Here is a 16,479-nt window from a genome sequence, read left to right on the forward strand (position 1 = left end):
ACAGAATTCTACGATTTACAAGGGTCCACAACTCCTTGCATCCAAGTGGACAGTACTGCCCCTGCCTGTACAACATGCTGGCGGCCTCCCATTTCACCAACCGTCAAGTTGAATTGTGATGCAGCCTTGTCGCTGAAGGGAGACAAAAGTGGCCTGGGGTTTAGCTTAAGAAACCATTTGGAAAATCTCCTATATGCTTCCTCTGTTCCTTCCTGCTTCTCCTCAATTCTTTTGGGAGAAGGTCTTGCCATTAGAACGGGTATGATCCAAGCCATTGGGGAATGCATCGATCACTTGGAAGTGGAATCGGACAGCAAGGATTTCATTTATGCCATCCAAGATCCCTCAAGAAGCTACCCTGCTGATATATCCCTGGTTGTACAGGACATTTGTCATCTGTCCTCCTATTTCCGATCAATTTCTTACTCTTTTGTTCCTAGAGAGATTAACAGCGTGACTGACTCTCTAGCCTGGAAGGCCCTATCCATTCCGTGTAGGATAGACTGGCCTCTCTCCACTCCTTGGCTTCAAGAGGTTGTATTCGGGAAAATGATCTTAGAGGCGAGCGCACACTAAACGACAAGAAAATAGGGTAGGTATCATTCCACGTGGGTTGATGACCACCTTCCGTATTTGGGTTTGTCGCAAATGCGCCCATGCCAAGATCAAGTCTGTATCTCCGATGCCTTGGCTCTTCTCAATAAATCAGTGTTTACCAAAAAAAAATTTCAAAAAAAAAACCCCAACCAAAAGTGGACCATACCGCTGGGGATATCCTAGGTAGGCTAATAGAATTTTAAGGTTATAAGTGTATAACTGTATAAATAAGGGTGTCAATCACTACGTTTCCGGTAATATGGTGTGGTTTTGGTATGGTACAGACAATCTATCTAATTATGTATCCTATAAAAGTACGTACTCCTTTTTTTTTTGTCAAAATTTTCAACTACCCAAAATACCCTTGACACTCGTATGCATCCCCTATGTCCTCTCACAAGCTCTCTTTCCCGCGCGTGCTAACAGACGCATCTCCTCACAAAATCAGACTTATTAGAAACTTCTTCCCACGAGTCTCAAGACTGATACCTTATCAAATACGATACGGTCGATACCCCTCCCGAACGTCTCCCTCTAGACTCTCAAACATTCACGCCTCTCCCCTAAAAGACTCTTCTTCCTCTCTCTCTTTGCGTCTCCAGCGTCTGCTACCAAAAACCCAGCCCTCTTACTTGTAACTACTCTACAACAGATAGGGGTGTAAATGAATAGCCAAAATCCGTTTCCGTATCCGTGTTCGTATCCATTTAGAACTATCCGAATCCGTCCGAAAGCTAAACGGATGCGGATACGGATAGGCTATAGTTATCCAAAAAGCTATATTTACATGTAAACGGATAAAATATACGATCCGTATCCATGTCCATATCCGTTTAGTACTATCTGAATCCATCCGATAGCTAATCGGATGCGGATGCGGATATAGCACTATTCGAGCCGAATCCGATCTAACAACAGACCCTCTGAGAGAAAGACTCACAGACTCACACTCACGGTGGATACCTATCATATCCAGTGGCACCAAGAGCAGAGTAGTGAATGGCACTGGCCGAATAACTCAGTACCAATTGCTTCCAAGAGAAACTCGTGAGGAAAAGCCCCGTTTGTTCAGAAGGGGAAAATCGAAAGTGATGACTGCGAGAGAAGGTTCTAAAAGAAGGGGTTCACTTGATAAAAAAAACCAAAAGGCCGAAAAACAAAAAAAGTCGTAAACAACAGAAATTACAAAACCCAATTTCCTTTCTTTATTGATCGATTGTTAACCAAAACCAAACTTACCAAATTTCCAAACCCTAACGAATCAGCGAGAGCGTACTTCCACTTCCGGCGAGGCATCGGAGGAGATTCTGGAGGCATTGCGGCAACCCTTGATTCCGCGGTAAGTTTTGTTTGTTTTGTAATTCCTCCCCTTTCGTCTTCTGTTGTACTTTTTTTTTTGTTTTTTTTTTTCACTTGGCCCTTCACTGCTCTTCTCTATCAGGCAGTAGTTTATTTATTTATTTTTTTGTTTATATTCGTTGGTTCTTATTCTTCTTCTCTCCCCCATTTTGCCCCCTTTCTTCTCTTCTCTATGGGTAGTTCCCCCCCCCCCCCCTCTCCCATCCTTTATGTGTTGGTCTGAACGCTGAAATACCGTTGCTTATTAAGAACCATTGTTGGTGTCAGTGACTCAATCTAATTATTTTAGCTTAATTTTACCACAAAACATGATAATTGTATTTTTGTGGGGGTTCTTAAAAATTTATAATTTTTTTGGTGTATAAACATGCAGGTATTATGTTATAAGAATTAAGAACTGTTATAATTTATTGGTGTATATGTATTGGTAATTATGTTGAGTTTGTTCTCCCTGTTTATTGCTCCAAAGGCATTGTGGCAACCCCTGAAAATTTGATACTGGCATTATGCTATAAGTATCATATATGTTATAGAATACTAATTGATGGGATCATTGGACAGAGAAGGGGAAAAGAAATAACACTTAAAACGTGTAGGCACCCCTCTATCGCCTTGGGTCACCTTGACTCCTTGACAATTATGCCTCGGACCGATCCGATAAGAATGAAAGGGAGAGTTCCAAGATTTGAGGCTGCCAGTACCACCTGAAACAGAGAAGGACCCCAAACCATAAAGAACTCCAGAACAGTACAAGATAAGAGAACGGACTGATGAACAAAAACAAGAAAGAGGAAGATAGTAAAGAAAATAGATAAACCGAGTTACGAAGGTCAGACCTTGAGAAAGGAGTAGTGCTGGATTGAACAGACAGGTAGAGGAAGAATCACGCAACCACAATACAGTAGCATATACAACTCAAATAAGCTTCATTCAATTCCTAAACTGAACTAATTCGGTCTAAGGATCTTTTTGGTATCATTTTTATTTTTGTTTATGACCTATTTCAAAAAAGTCATTAATAAAACATTTTCATCTAAAAATGAAAATTGTTTGATAACCATTAGACATAATAGGGTATAGAACGAGAAACCGTTTGGTAACTACCTATGCGTAAATAATTTTGAGATCTAAACACTAGGGTTGTGTAATGGAATATTACACACCATCATCTTATTGAATCGTTGGATGACATTCTTTACATGTCAACCATTAACTCTGTCAGCTGTTGTAACCACTCTCTCAACTGCCACTAAGCCTTCCCTCTCTCTACTCTCTCACCCTGCAAGCCGCTGGCGAAGCGACTTCCGCTACAACTCTCCCCCATCAGCAGCACCGTCTCTCGCAGCCCCTTCCTGTCGGACAAAGACAACATTTGTCTCTCCGCTTAGTCCCTCTCCTTATTGACACCCCCCATCTCTCCTGTTCTGGCTACTCCTCCCACCAGCAATTGTTGAAATTCCAATGATTGTAAGTAATGCCACATGTAATGTAGCTCTAGATAGAAGAGGGTTCCTACTAGAGGCCAAGCAATAGGATCAAAAGAGGGGCTGCTGGTTCGTTAGGTCTATGAGAATGGGGCTAAATCTTATATGGTTTTAATGGGCAGGTCTAGGGGAAACTATTAATGTAGGATTGATTAGGTTTAAATAAGAATTTGAAATTTCAGAAATTAGGGTTAGGGTTTCGGATTTTGGGAAATAGGAAAACAGTCAAAACTAGGGTTTAAAAGGGGATTTTGGGGTAGGGCTTTGGATCGAATGTAGGGGACAGTAGGAGGGAGGTTCAAACCAAATTTGGTCGGATTTGAGTGGTTGGAAGTAATGGTTCTGGAATTTAGGGTTTTGAGGGGAGATTGGGCCTAGGGTTCTGGTCGAGTGGAATGGTTAATGAGTAGGAGCTGTGGTTGAATTTTGATGGTAAACTAATAGGGGAATTGGCCTGGACAGAATTATGAATGCTAGGGTTTATAGATAAGGATTTGAAATTTCAGAAATTAGGGTTAGGGTTTCGGGTTTTGGGAAATAGGAAAACAGTCAAAACTAGGGTTTAAAAGGGGATTTTGGGGCAGGGCTTTGGATCGAATGTAGGGGATAGTGGGAGGGAGGTTCAAATCAAATTTGGTTGGATTTGAGTGGTTGGAAGTAATGGCTGGAATTTAGGGTTTTGAGGGGAGACTGGGCCTAGGGTTTTGGTCGAGTGGAATGGTTAATGAGTAGGAGCTGTGGTTGAATTTTGGTGGTAAACTACTAGGGGAATTGGCCTGGACAGAATTATGAATGCTAGGGTTTATAGATAAGGATTTGAAATTTCAGAAATTAGGGTTAGGGTTTTGGGTTTTGGGAAATAGGAAAACAGTCAAAGCTAGGGTTGTCCACACAATTTGATGGGACCAATAATTTCTCGCAACATCAAACCTTCATAATCTTCTGATTCTTTATATTATGACAAAGTTGAGATCAAGGATTAAACATAAAAATCATTGTAAAGCATTTCTTTCTTCATTCGTCTGCAATGACTTTTCCATAGACATACTTTACACTCCCCACATTTTTACAGATCTAAACTTTCTTTCCAATCGGTTTTTGCAGAATCTGCTCACCCTTGCAGAGATATTCTGGACACTGATTGTAAATTTCCGGAAAGCTTTCTGAAAACTTTGGTGTTGATTGTAAATTGTCGGAGACTCTAAACATGGTTGTTGAGTTGCTTCTGGAGTTATGGAAAGATATTCTTTTCTCTTGGTGTGGAGACCACTGCAAGGATACTGAGTAGAGGAAGTTGAATGTTGCCCTTTACTATGCAAAGCAGTAAGCTGATCCTAACGTGTAAGTGTGGCTCTTATTGGCTCGAATATTATCTAGCTCAATATAGATGTAAGGATGTTGATTATTTTTCCTTTTAGGATTCCGCAGCCTGATTAATCTTGTAATCTATCAAACCTAGCCATTCTTAGGTCCTTCATCTTGCTTTTGAGGTTTTATATAGTATTAGTGAATTGAGTGTATTATTTAAGAAACTTTGCTTTTTTACTTGCACAAACATGTGTGATTTGTCCTTCCTCTTCCCCCCCCTCTCAAATTTATTTTCTTCCATGTAATGAGCACAACTTGTAGGACATTAGATATTTCATGTCCCCTGGAGGGAGAAGCTATGATGCAATTTGTAGGGACAATGGCCGAGGCCCAGAGATTCTAGCATCTGAAAACATGAAATACCTACAAAGGGGAACAAAAACTTTCTTAATGTGACAATCAATTATTGCGGATTAGACAATGTAATACTTCTCGGTTGGGTATCTCTTAATTACTAATGTTCATGGCCATGTCAATGGTGATTTGGATATAGAGAGAAAGAAGAGATGTCAAAACCCTCAAGACAAGGAAATTAACTTGAAACGAGAGAAGTTTTTAATGGAAGAAACAAAAAGTTTCTTAATGCCACAACCAATTATTGTGGATTAGACAATTTTCTCAATTGGAGTTGTTGTCCAGAAGAGAAGACACACCCTAAAATCCAATGATCTCTCTCTCTCTCTCTCTCTCTCCCCACAAGTTTCTTCTCCCTTCCAAAAACTCTCCCCTTTCTTCACAATCTCCCCCGTGCCCTAATCCTTTCATCCCCAACATATAAATGCACGTGTAAGTTTGCTAGTAGGTACTAGATATCGATACTGTAGCAGAGTTTATCAATTCGCGTTTGAGTTCTTCAGAGCAGATGCCCGGTCAATCTTGGGTAATGCGGAGTTTGGCTTACTTCGGGAGTTAAGGTGATTTCAGGGAGGAAGTTTCACTAATTTTTTTAGCACTAGTTCAAGATATGTTTTTTCTTTTTGGGGTGAATGGTTCAAGATAAGTTAGACGTGCTTTTGCTTGCATACGATGTATTTGATATTTTTCTTAGTCTGATGTTGCAGCATGCATGATTTTGGAGATGAGTTTTCTCTGATATTATTCACTTTACTGCTTCATCATATACTGTTAGTTAGTTGAATTTAACTGTTAGACTGAATGTAGTGGATGCTGACAATTTGGCTTTTTGTTGAATGTTGAGTAAGTGGATGATATCCGTTCATGGTAATTATGCATGAGTTGCAGGGTTATGGTAATTTGGGGAGAGCTTCACTGCACTACAATCTTCGTCTTGTCTTTTTCTCTTTCTCTAATTGTTTCATTTCCCTTTTTGATTCAGATTGGGGCTATATTTCGAAGAAATGGTTATCTATTTTCTAAGGTCACTACTGCATAATATACTCCAATGCTACCTCACTGACTCAGCAGAGGAGTCCTGTACCAAGTAAAAACGGCCTTGAGCAAAGGCTTATGAAGTGGAAGTCTCTTCCTGTTCACTTCATCAAAGGGTTTCCAAGCAAACCCAGACCATTATTGGGTTCTCTTCAGTTCAATTCCTCATTATGCGCTCTGAAGATCATTGAAGAACACCCAACAGTTGGTAAGGCTTCAGAAGATATGGCAGTTCCTGGTCTTTTGGTTCCTATTAGCCCATCATCAAGTTCGCTTCTTCAGTTTGCTAGAAGTCCTCAAAGAAGAGGCAGATCATTAGTGCATTCTAGTAAAAGAAATCTGTCAATTCCAGGTGCTCTCGGAATTGTTGAAACAGAATCAGTAAGGGGAGCTGGGTCCCCTAAGAAAAAAGTCGTGGTTTCAGATTGTGAGCAGATGCTGAGAAGGTATTCTGGGTTGCTGCAGATTTGTGCTTCAAAAGGGTTTCTTATTGATGGAATGGCAGTTCATGGGCACTTGTTCAAGATTGGTGTAGACCCGGATTCCCACTTGTGGAATTCCTTGGTGAACATGTATGCAAAATGTGGGAGCCTGCAAAATGCTCGTCAGATACTTGAAGAAATGCCTGAGAGAGATGTTGTGTCTTGGACTGCACTGATTGCGGGGTATGTTGCGCATGGTGATGGTTGTGAAGGTGTGGGTTTGTTCTCAGAGATGCGAAAAGAGGGTGTTCGTCCCAATGCATTTGCCTTTGCTACTGGTTTGAAAGCTTGTTCGATGTGTTTCGCTTTAGATTTGGGGAACCAGGTGCATGGGGAAGTAATAAAAGTTGGAATTTTTTCAGATATATTTGTTGGGTCTGCTCTCGTTGACCTTTATGCAAAATGTGGTGAGATGGAACTAGCAAGAAAAGTTTTCCTCTGGATGCCTGAGTGGAACTCTGTTTCATGGAATGCATTGCTTAGCGGTTATGCTCGGATGGGTGATGGAGAAGAGGTTTTGAAGCTGTTTCAAAAAATGACGGAATCAGAATCGAGGCTCAGCAGTTTCACTTTGTCCACAGTTCTCAAGGTTTGTGCAACCACAGAAAATGCAAGAAAAGGCAAGGCAGTTCATTCCTTGGGAATCAAGATTGGGTCTGATAATGATTGGTTTCTAACTAGTTGTCTAGTTGATATGTACTCCAAGTGTGGGCTGGCAGAGGATGCTTACAAGGTCTTTGTTAGGATTAAAGATCCTGATGTGGTGGCATGGAGCGCAATGATTTCTTGTTTCAATCAACAAGGATACAACTATGAAGCAGCGGAGTTATTTGGTGACATGGCTCATTCTGGTGTTAAGCCAAACCAATTTACACTGGCTAGCCTCATTAGCATTGCCACTGATCTTGGCTATTTGCAATATGGCAAAAGCATCCATGCTAGCATATGGAAATTTGGATATGAGCTTGATAATTTAATATGCAATGCTCTAGTGACAATGTACATGAGAAATGGGTCTGTTGAAGATGGTTATAGGGTGTTTGAGGCTATGACAGATTGGGATCTAGTTTCTTGGAATGCACTTCTATCCGGATTCCATGATGGTATTGATTTTGATCAGGGACCAACATTATTTAAGCAGATGTTCATCGAAGGTTTTAAGCCAAATATGTACACTTTTATTAGCATACTAAGGTCTTGCACTAGCTTGTCTAATGTAGGCTTTGGGCAGCAAGTACATGGCCATATCATTAAGAACAGCCTCTGTGGTGATGATTTTGTGGGAACAGCTCTTGTTGACATGTATGCCAAAAGTGGATGCTTGGAGAATGCTCAATTGGTTTTCAAAAGGATGAAACAGAGAGATCTCTTCACCTGGACAGTGATAATCACCAGGTGTGCACAGACTGACCAAGGGGAGAAGGCCATTAAGATCTTTCGCCAAATGCAGAGGGAAGGTGTTTGCCCCAATGAGTTTACATTTGCAAGCTGTTTGAGAGGCTGTTCCAGCATAGCAGCTCTAGAAAACGGCCGGCAGCTCCATTCCCAGATCATTAAAGCTGGTCATTCAGATGATATGTTTGTTTTGAGTGCACTTGTGGATATGTATGGGAAATGTGGATGCATAGAAGATGCAGAAGCTTTATTCAGTGGCTCGGCTTCACGGGATACAGTCTCTTGGAACACAATCATTTGTGGTTATGCACAACATGGGCATGGTGGGAAGGCTCTCGAAGCCTTTCAAAGTATGTTAAATGAAGGCATCAGGCCTGATGAAGTTACCTTCCTAGGTGTTCTTTCAGCTTGTAGTCATGGGGGTTTAATTAAAGAAGGGCAACTTTACTTTTCTTCATTAAAAAAGGTTTATGGAATTAATCCAACAGTTGAGCATTATGCTTGTATGGCGGATATGCTTGGTCGGGCAGGTAAATTTGATGAGGTTGAAAGCTTTATAGAGGAAATGAAGCTCACAACTTGTGCATTGATTTGGCAGACAGTTCTCGGGGCTTGTAAGATGCATGGAAATGTAGGACTCGGAGAAAAAGCTGCAAAGAATCTCTTTGAGATTGAACCAAAAACAGACTCAAGTTATATATTATTATCCAACATTTATGCATCCAAAAGAAGGTGGGATGATGTTGCGATGGTTAGAGCATTAATGACTAGTCAAGGTGTCAAAAAGGAACCTGGGTGTAGCTGGGTAGAGGTTGATGGTCAGGTTCATGTGTTTTTGTCAAAAGATGTTTCACATCCAAAGGTCAAAGAGATCTACATAAAATTGGAGGAATTGCACCTACAACTTAGTTTGGCAGGGTATATTCCAAACACTAAAGATGTTCTTCAAGATGTTGACGAGAGAGAACAAAAAGAAAGCCTTTGTTATCATAGTGAAAGACTTGCATTTGCTTTTTCCCTTTTGAATATGAGACCTGGAAGACCAATCCGGATTTTTAAGAACCTTCGTATCTGTGGAGACTGTCATGATGTTTTCAAGCTCATCTCAAACATCACAAATACAGCAATTGTTATCCGTGATGTTAGTCGTTTCCACCACTTTCAAAGTGGTTCTTGTTCTTGTCAAGATTACTGGTGATCCCATTGAGCAGGTATCCAAATTGAGCATGTTTCGCATCGAAAACTAATGACTTTCTTGATATTACCTTGTGTTGTACAACATTTTTTAAATTGTTTTTGTCCTCTAATGATTAACTTATTTATTTTTTCCAGTACATTTTTCACCTTTTCTTGTAATTCAACTGTTTGATGTTCTGCTGTTCCTTCATGCAGCTCTCCTGTTTGGACTATTGACATAATTGAATTATTCAGTTGGAAACTGTGTCTTTGTTTCTACCTAGCTCCCAACTCCAGTGGTGTAAGGGCATACCCAGTGCACGAGGTTCCCGCCACTGCAGGGTCTGGGGAGGGTAATAATGTATGCAGCCTTACCCCTGCTTTCACAGAGAGGCTGTTACCAGACTCGAACCCGTGACCACTTGGTCACAATGGAGCAACCTTTACTGTTGAACCAAGGCCTGCCCTCCAGTGGTGTGCCTACTTGTATTTAAGTTCATTTATGTGTATAGCTTGAACTATTTGTAACATTTAGTTGGCTTGAAGGACTTTCTGCATGACGTAGCTTGCTTAGCTAGTCCAAATGATTGCCTTGTTATTCCTGTCCTTCTGCCGAGGAGATTGGACTTCTAAGACTCTCTCTCTCTTTGATTTCCTTTTTGCTAACTAGATCACACTTACCATTTAGACTCAGATTTTAAAAAAGAAAAAAATTTTGAATCCATCTTTTTTATCCTTTCATCAGGTATACGCTGGAGCCTCCTAAAGGATGTAGTTTCTTAGAGGTCTGGAGGTCCACGCTAAATCCTTGTCAAAATAGTTATTGGAAGGCAGTGATTGCGTCTGGCACTCCACTCTTTGACGTTGCTTTTCATAAAATGAGCACCACTATACATACTTGATGAGGTACTTTATTCTTTATTTTTTTCTAATTGTTTTCTATATGTTGGTTTGCTTTGAGTTGTTTGCCAAATTTTTTATATTGTTGAACCTCTTGAGTTCTTTTTCCAAAGTTTTCTTGAATGAGATTTCCTGTTGTGAGATGTCGTTTGTGCAGCTTTTTGATGTTTTTTTATGAATTATGTTAAGCTGAATATTTCTGTAATTGTTGATGCACACTAGGAGATTGTCCATGTGCCTTGTTTAGCCTTATTTTTAGTTCTTGTTCTTGTTGAACCTATATATGAACCAAACCAATATAGACACCAATCAGCCTTGAGATGGTAGATCATTTTTAAAATATCTTGATTGAGGTTTGTGGGGTCATTTCTCTCTCACCCTCTCTCTCCAAATATAATCTGTATTGAAAATCTAGGGTGGGCTTCAACCTTTGTTTTCACACTGGGGCATCTAATGTGCTGATGCCAGAAGGTCTTAACAAGCCTTGAGCCTTGGGTTATGGACCCAGGGAAGTAAACCCTAGATTGCTTAGAGTTGATGAATGAGGTTTCAAGATAAAGAGATAGACACTATTAGACTACGAAGAGGAGAGAGAAAATAGGACATTAAGGTCTAAGGCACTATGGCTTTGTTGGTTGCAAGGGAATGTTGGAAGTGTGTCCATCAAAATCCATAAAATAAATTATTTATGATTATGATTGCATGACATTAACGGGCTGCGGTTCTCCATTGGTTTTCATTTTAAACATTTTCATGACCAGGGAAAGAATTGGGCATTCTGTTCATATGGTCATCATATTGTGTGTGCTCATGAATGTTGATTCCAGGACACAAATGTGTGTACAATGAATTTGATCACATGCGAATCTTGAATAGAATACTATCATTGGTTTGAGGAGAATATTCTCATTGGTAGTTTTCGATTGGTCTCTAGACCTGAGAGGTCCTTATTGTTGTAGCCTGGCATTATGAGTTTTGGTGTACATAGTTGTCATGGCACCAAGGTGTTGGAGGGGGCCTAGACGCTAGGCAATACTAACAAGTCGACCAAAACGCGTGCCCAGGTGACCAAGGCGAGACTAGTTGTCATTTGTCAAGGCGCCTAGATTCTAAGGTGGTCACCTGAGCGACGCCTTGACAACTTTGTTAGTGTACCAATGGTTGGCATCCCTTTGACTATATATCGGTCCACTGGATTCATGATGTTTGACTATGGACGAAAGAGACGTTCAACAGGGAATCCACTCCCATATTGGGTGTATATTAGAGAATAGAGAGAAGAGTATCTGAACATGATTGGATGAAAATCTGGATCCGGTGTCACGTTTTGTAAGATGTTTACAAAAGCTTTTATAAAATATGAATGTATTGATATTTATTTTCCAGAAGGTTTTGGAAACATTTTGAGATGTCCAATCAGAAGTTCAATTTCTCTGTATGACATTCTGACAAACCTGGGTTGTGATGGTTATTATTACCACCATTTCAAAACCCAGTGTTGGGACCAGTTCGTCTTGGTCTGGTTTCCAGATCTGGTCATGGCGGTCCAGCCATAATAGCGGTACGGCATCACCCTGCAGTGGTGAGATGGGGGCCTTGGATTCTTGGTTGTACGGTGGGACTGATTCATTTTAATTATCTAGGAGTACCTATTGGGGCAAATCTTTGAAGTATAGACTTTTCGAAGCCGACAATTGAAAGGATGGAAACAGGCTGGTTCTTTGGGGGAAAAAAGGTATCTCTATTGACGGGGGCAGACTCACTGATCAGGAGCACTATGGACGCTATTCCAGTTTATTTGATCCCCCCCCCCCCTGTTGGTTCCAGTGTTGGTGTCTGAAGAACGGAAAAAATCATAAGAAACTTCCTTTCGGATGGTGTGCATTAAAAGAAAAAGTTGGTGAAATTAAAATTGTTTGTAAACCAAAGAGATTAAGAGGCTTGTGAGTAAGGTCTGTTAGACTGGTGAATGAAGAACTTTCCCATTGGATAGAGATCAGTATATTTAAATATGCGTGACAAATGGAGGCTGAGACACTCTTAGAGTGAGATCTCATGATGACAAGTTTGTGCTGATACTAATTTTCGGTTAATGGAGCTAGGATTTTTAGGAAGATGAATGGATGCTAGATGGAAAGCTCTCTGACTTGTGTCCTTGATGGTACTCTCTTCAACATAAGAGGTAATGATAAATCAGGTTTTTAAAGTTAAAGAGGGGGTCCTTGATCAGGAGCCAAATGGATGCTAAGTGGAAAGCTCTCTGACTTGTGTTCTTGATGGTACTCTCTTCAACAAAAGAGGTAATGGTAAATCAGGTTTTTAAAGTTAAAGAGAGGGTCCTTGATCTGGGTTCCTGAATTTAGAAGAAGCCTGTTGGTTTTTGAGATTGACCAGTGCGCTGATCCTTTGGAGGAGGATACAGCATTTCCTGGTTGAATCTCAGTTCCACATGGAAGGTGATGGAAGAATGGAGCTAAAGATGAGTTTGGCAGTTAAATCTTATTACAATTTTTTATGTGCTGGGGAATCTGATATTGGTGATAGGCATGCATATGGAAAAGTACTGCTCCTAGGGTGCAAATCTTTGCTTGGTTCTCTCTTCGAAGAAATCTGGCACATGAGCAGTTCAACGGAAGAGGTTTTAGTTTGGCAAGCCGCTGTTGTTTAGTTTGCAAAGCTGAAGAAACATCACGTCATATTCTTGGAATGTAATCTAGCAGCATGCTTGTGGACGTATTACCTAGGTATGTTTGAACACAGATGGATCCTCCCTTCCCTGCTGAAATATATCTTCACCCAGAAGGCCAGAACATGTATTACTAGTGTTAGGAGTGCATTACAATTCCAAGAATGAGCATTCCATTCTCAAAATGCAGAACCTAAAATAAAATGCCATTTGGATGCATGTCCATCTAAATGGATTCTTGAATTCAGAATGGGAAATGCATTAGCCATACATATTTTTTTTCTCAAAAATGTGTTCTTAGTCTTATTCATTGTCTTACTTTTATATATCCTAATTAAGTTGAGGCTTGGTTTTCAACCAATTTTCATAGTTTTTATATTGCCACATGGGAAATTGCTTTGGGATTAAAACTTTTATATAGGTAGATGGTGACATGGACTAATTGTCCATAAAAGTCAAAAAATTTTGAGCTCTGACACACTGCCATGTGGCGTTAATACATTGTTTAACCCACAATTTTATTTAAATTAACCAATAAAGTGCCAGGAGGGTGGACCTTGGTGCAATGGTTAGGTTGCTCCATTGTGACCAAGTGGTCATGGGTTCGAGTCTCTGAAAACAGCCTCTGTGCGAAACAGGGGTAAGGCTGCGTACATTATGACCCTCCCCAGACCCCACAGTGGAGGGAGCCTCGTGCACTGGGTACGTCCTTTTTAACCAATAAAGTGCAGGTGGCGCTCCCGCATGCTTAAGGCATTGATTAAATATGAGAAGGGTTAGTTCTTGTGAACATGCTAATTTATAGTTGAACGGTCTTGGTGAATTTGAACCACCAACTTCTTGGGATGTAATAGATATAGAATGACATTCTATATCCCAATTGCTCTACCTAATTTATCTAATGACCTGTTTCAAACCCACCTAGTTCACTGGGAGACCAACTAGCCTAACAATGAGGTCATTGCCAGTGGTTGCCTGATACATGAAAGATGGACTGCTTTGTGGCTCTGGATGTCATTGCCTTGGGCATCTTGGGACGCCTAGTTGGTTGGGCGGTCGACTGTTGTTTCTTTTGAGGGTTTTTTTTTTTCTTAAAATATTTTCGATTTTATAAAATAATTCTGTTTTTAATACTACTATTGCTTTGTGTACAGGCTATAAGGAAGGTGAGATGCATGGAATAATTTTATTAAAAAAAATATACCAAAAAGAAGAAGAGTAGAAGACTATCGAGTTCTTCATTCTTCATTCAGCATTGTTGCACAGCCTCTGAAAGACTGAAACCCTACCTCTTCTTCCTGCGGCACCCTTGATGTCTGGTAAATTCTTTTTTCTCTTCTTCTTTGGTGGTCTGGTTCTGCCCCCTCTCCTTTTTTCCCTTCTTCTCTCCGATTCCCTTTTTTTTTTCTCTCTTTTTTCTTTCTTTTTCCTTCTTCGTTGTTTGTTTATGTTTTCTTCTTCACGCTGCTTCTGCTTCCTTCTTTTTTTTTTTTTTTTTTTTTCCTCTTTCTTACTATCATGTTCTGCCGTGCAACAGTTATTTTTTCCCCTTTTTATTATGTGCGTTGTTTGGTTTATTATGTGCTGCTAGTATTCTGTTTTCCCTTTTTATTATGTCCATTGTTTGGTTTATTCTGTGCTGCTAATCCTGCTATTATTCTGTTTCCCTATGGTGTATTATGTGCTGCTATTATTCTGTTTTCCCCCATCCGAAAAATGCTTTTACTTGTTTTGTATACAATCTCTGGTTCAGTTTTATTATGTTGCATATTCGAGATATTTGGCATATTTGGCTTCCTGTGACGATGAACATCAATGCAAACTCTGTTTTAACTAGATGTATTGTTTCTGTTTGTCAGCACTCAGTTCTGAACTTCTGATTTAAATTGTAACTGGATACACTGATATTTCTTCATTGAATGGAGATTGGTTTACTAGTTGCTCTTTGCAGCGATTTTATGAATAATCATTAAACAATTTGTATGGAGATTGCTTGATTATTGATGTAGCAGATAAGCAGAATTATATCATTGCTATATTAAATATAATGGATAAAAAATAGGAAAACATGTTTGTCCCCTAGGAGATAAGAAGAAAACATATTTGTCTCTCTATGGCCTGATAGCTTTGGAGTTTTGACATCCATGGTGTTGAGCTATGGGGTGCTTTGGAGAAGGATGCAAATAACAAATAGGAAAAGGCTCCTGAGTCTAAGGTGTACATTGCACCTCCTCACGTAGAATACAATATTTATTTTTTTAATATATAAATGAGAAATGATAATTAAAATAATCAATGTGAGAGGGTGTGGACTACCTTGCTTGCTCAGAGAACCCTCTCCCATAACAAATATAACTCAACAAATTCATGGTGGACCAACTGTATTACAATAAAAACAAGGGAAAAAATATAAGTAATCTAATATGCATAGGCTATTCAAATTGGGTGCATTTATGTTCAACTCTGCTTTCTATCTTTATCATGTGAAATAGTCTCCTTGTCCCCCTTAAGGTCATAACTGTCATGCCATTAGGAAGCATCGAAAAGTACCAGTAGATCCTTCATGAAGAATTGAACTCTCTGATAGTCTGATCAACTGCTTTCTCATTTGTTAATCCCTGTCCAACTTGTTCCTACTGTGACGGACCAACATCTCAGGATGATAATGATGCAGTACAAGGCCAGCAGAAGCAGGCCCATATTAGCCTCCACGGTTAAGCTAATACCAGGCCACCCATATTGGGCCTGTATTCTGGCCTGGGACCTGCAGTTTCTAGAAGATTGTATGGGCCCTCTTTGGAGATATGACCAGCACATGGTATAGGAGATTCTTGGCAGATTGCATGGGCCCCATATTGTCCTTTGTGTGGAGCTTGTTCCAGGAGATGGTTGCTGCTTTGCATGGAGAGGATATCTAGAAGATATTTGGAGATTGCACATGGATTATGTGGGGCCTCCATATACCCCTTGCACGGAAGGAGATATAGTCTTTCTTGAAGATTACTTACTGGATTATTATAGTAGATTGAGTTTCTAATTTGTAGAAGTCCTAAGTTACAAACTCTCTAGCTAATAAGGTAGTTTGTATTTTGAGTTTCCTTTTTAGTAATTACCTCTTTCTATTTTTCTCAAGTCCAAGGCACACCAAATTCTTAAAACCCTTCTGGATGAACTAGAACCTATAATTTTTGGGTGGTGCTTTAATTGCCAACTTATAGTTGTTTAGGTCTATGTTTTAATTGACAGTACTGTTGTCCTGAAGTTTTTAGATATTCAACTGACCAAATTTCATTTTATGAACAGGAAAAATGTTTGATGAATAGTGTAGCAGCGAGAAATTGTATCGTCACTGGATGAGGTCACCTGCGAGCAAGAAGATGACGAGAGAGCAATCAGAGAGAACTGGTGTTGGGCCCAGTGGGGGACTCTCTGATGCTCAAGTCAGTATTCCGTACAATTGAAAGAGTTTAGAAGCAGGAGAATGTAGTAGAGTATTCAGAATGTCTACCTTCCGTCTCCTCATTATTTATAGCACGATGAGTGATGTAACCCTAATTTCGAGGAGTGATGAAAGGTCCTCCTTGTCCATGTGGATAAAGTGCTTTTCTGGAGAATCCCAGGAAGGTTAATCGTGAGTTTGAGA

General features: G+C 40.0%; 1 protein-coding gene across 1 annotated transcript; it reads left to right on the forward strand.

Annotated features, from left to right (window-relative positions):
- The first annotated feature begins 6,083 nt into the window (after positions 1-6,083).
- LOC122646748 (pentatricopeptide repeat-containing protein At2g03880, mitochondrial-like) lies at positions 6,084-9,350 on the forward strand. Its single transcript, XM_043840350.1, has one exon. The coding sequence runs from the start codon at positions 6,276-6,278 to the stop codon at positions 9,270-9,272; it is 2,997 nt and encodes a 998-aa protein (XP_043696285.1). The 5' UTR covers positions 6,084-6,275; the 3' UTR covers positions 9,273-9,350.
- The last annotated feature ends 7,129 nt before the right edge of the window (positions 9,351-16,479 follow it).

Source organism: Telopea speciosissima, chromosome 11 (assembly GCF_018873765.1).
Source record: "Telopea speciosissima isolate NSW1024214 ecotype Mountain lineage chromosome 11, Tspe_v1, whole genome shotgun sequence".
Taxonomy (NCBI): domain Eukaryota; kingdom Viridiplantae; phylum Streptophyta; class Magnoliopsida; order Proteales; family Proteaceae; genus Telopea; species Telopea speciosissima.

Excerpts from the sequence above, each read along its gene's own strand:
- LOC122646748 (XM_043840350.1), top strand. The coding sequence starts at position 6,276 with ATGAAGTGGAAGTCTCTTCCTGTTCACTTCATCAAAGGGTTTCCAAGC.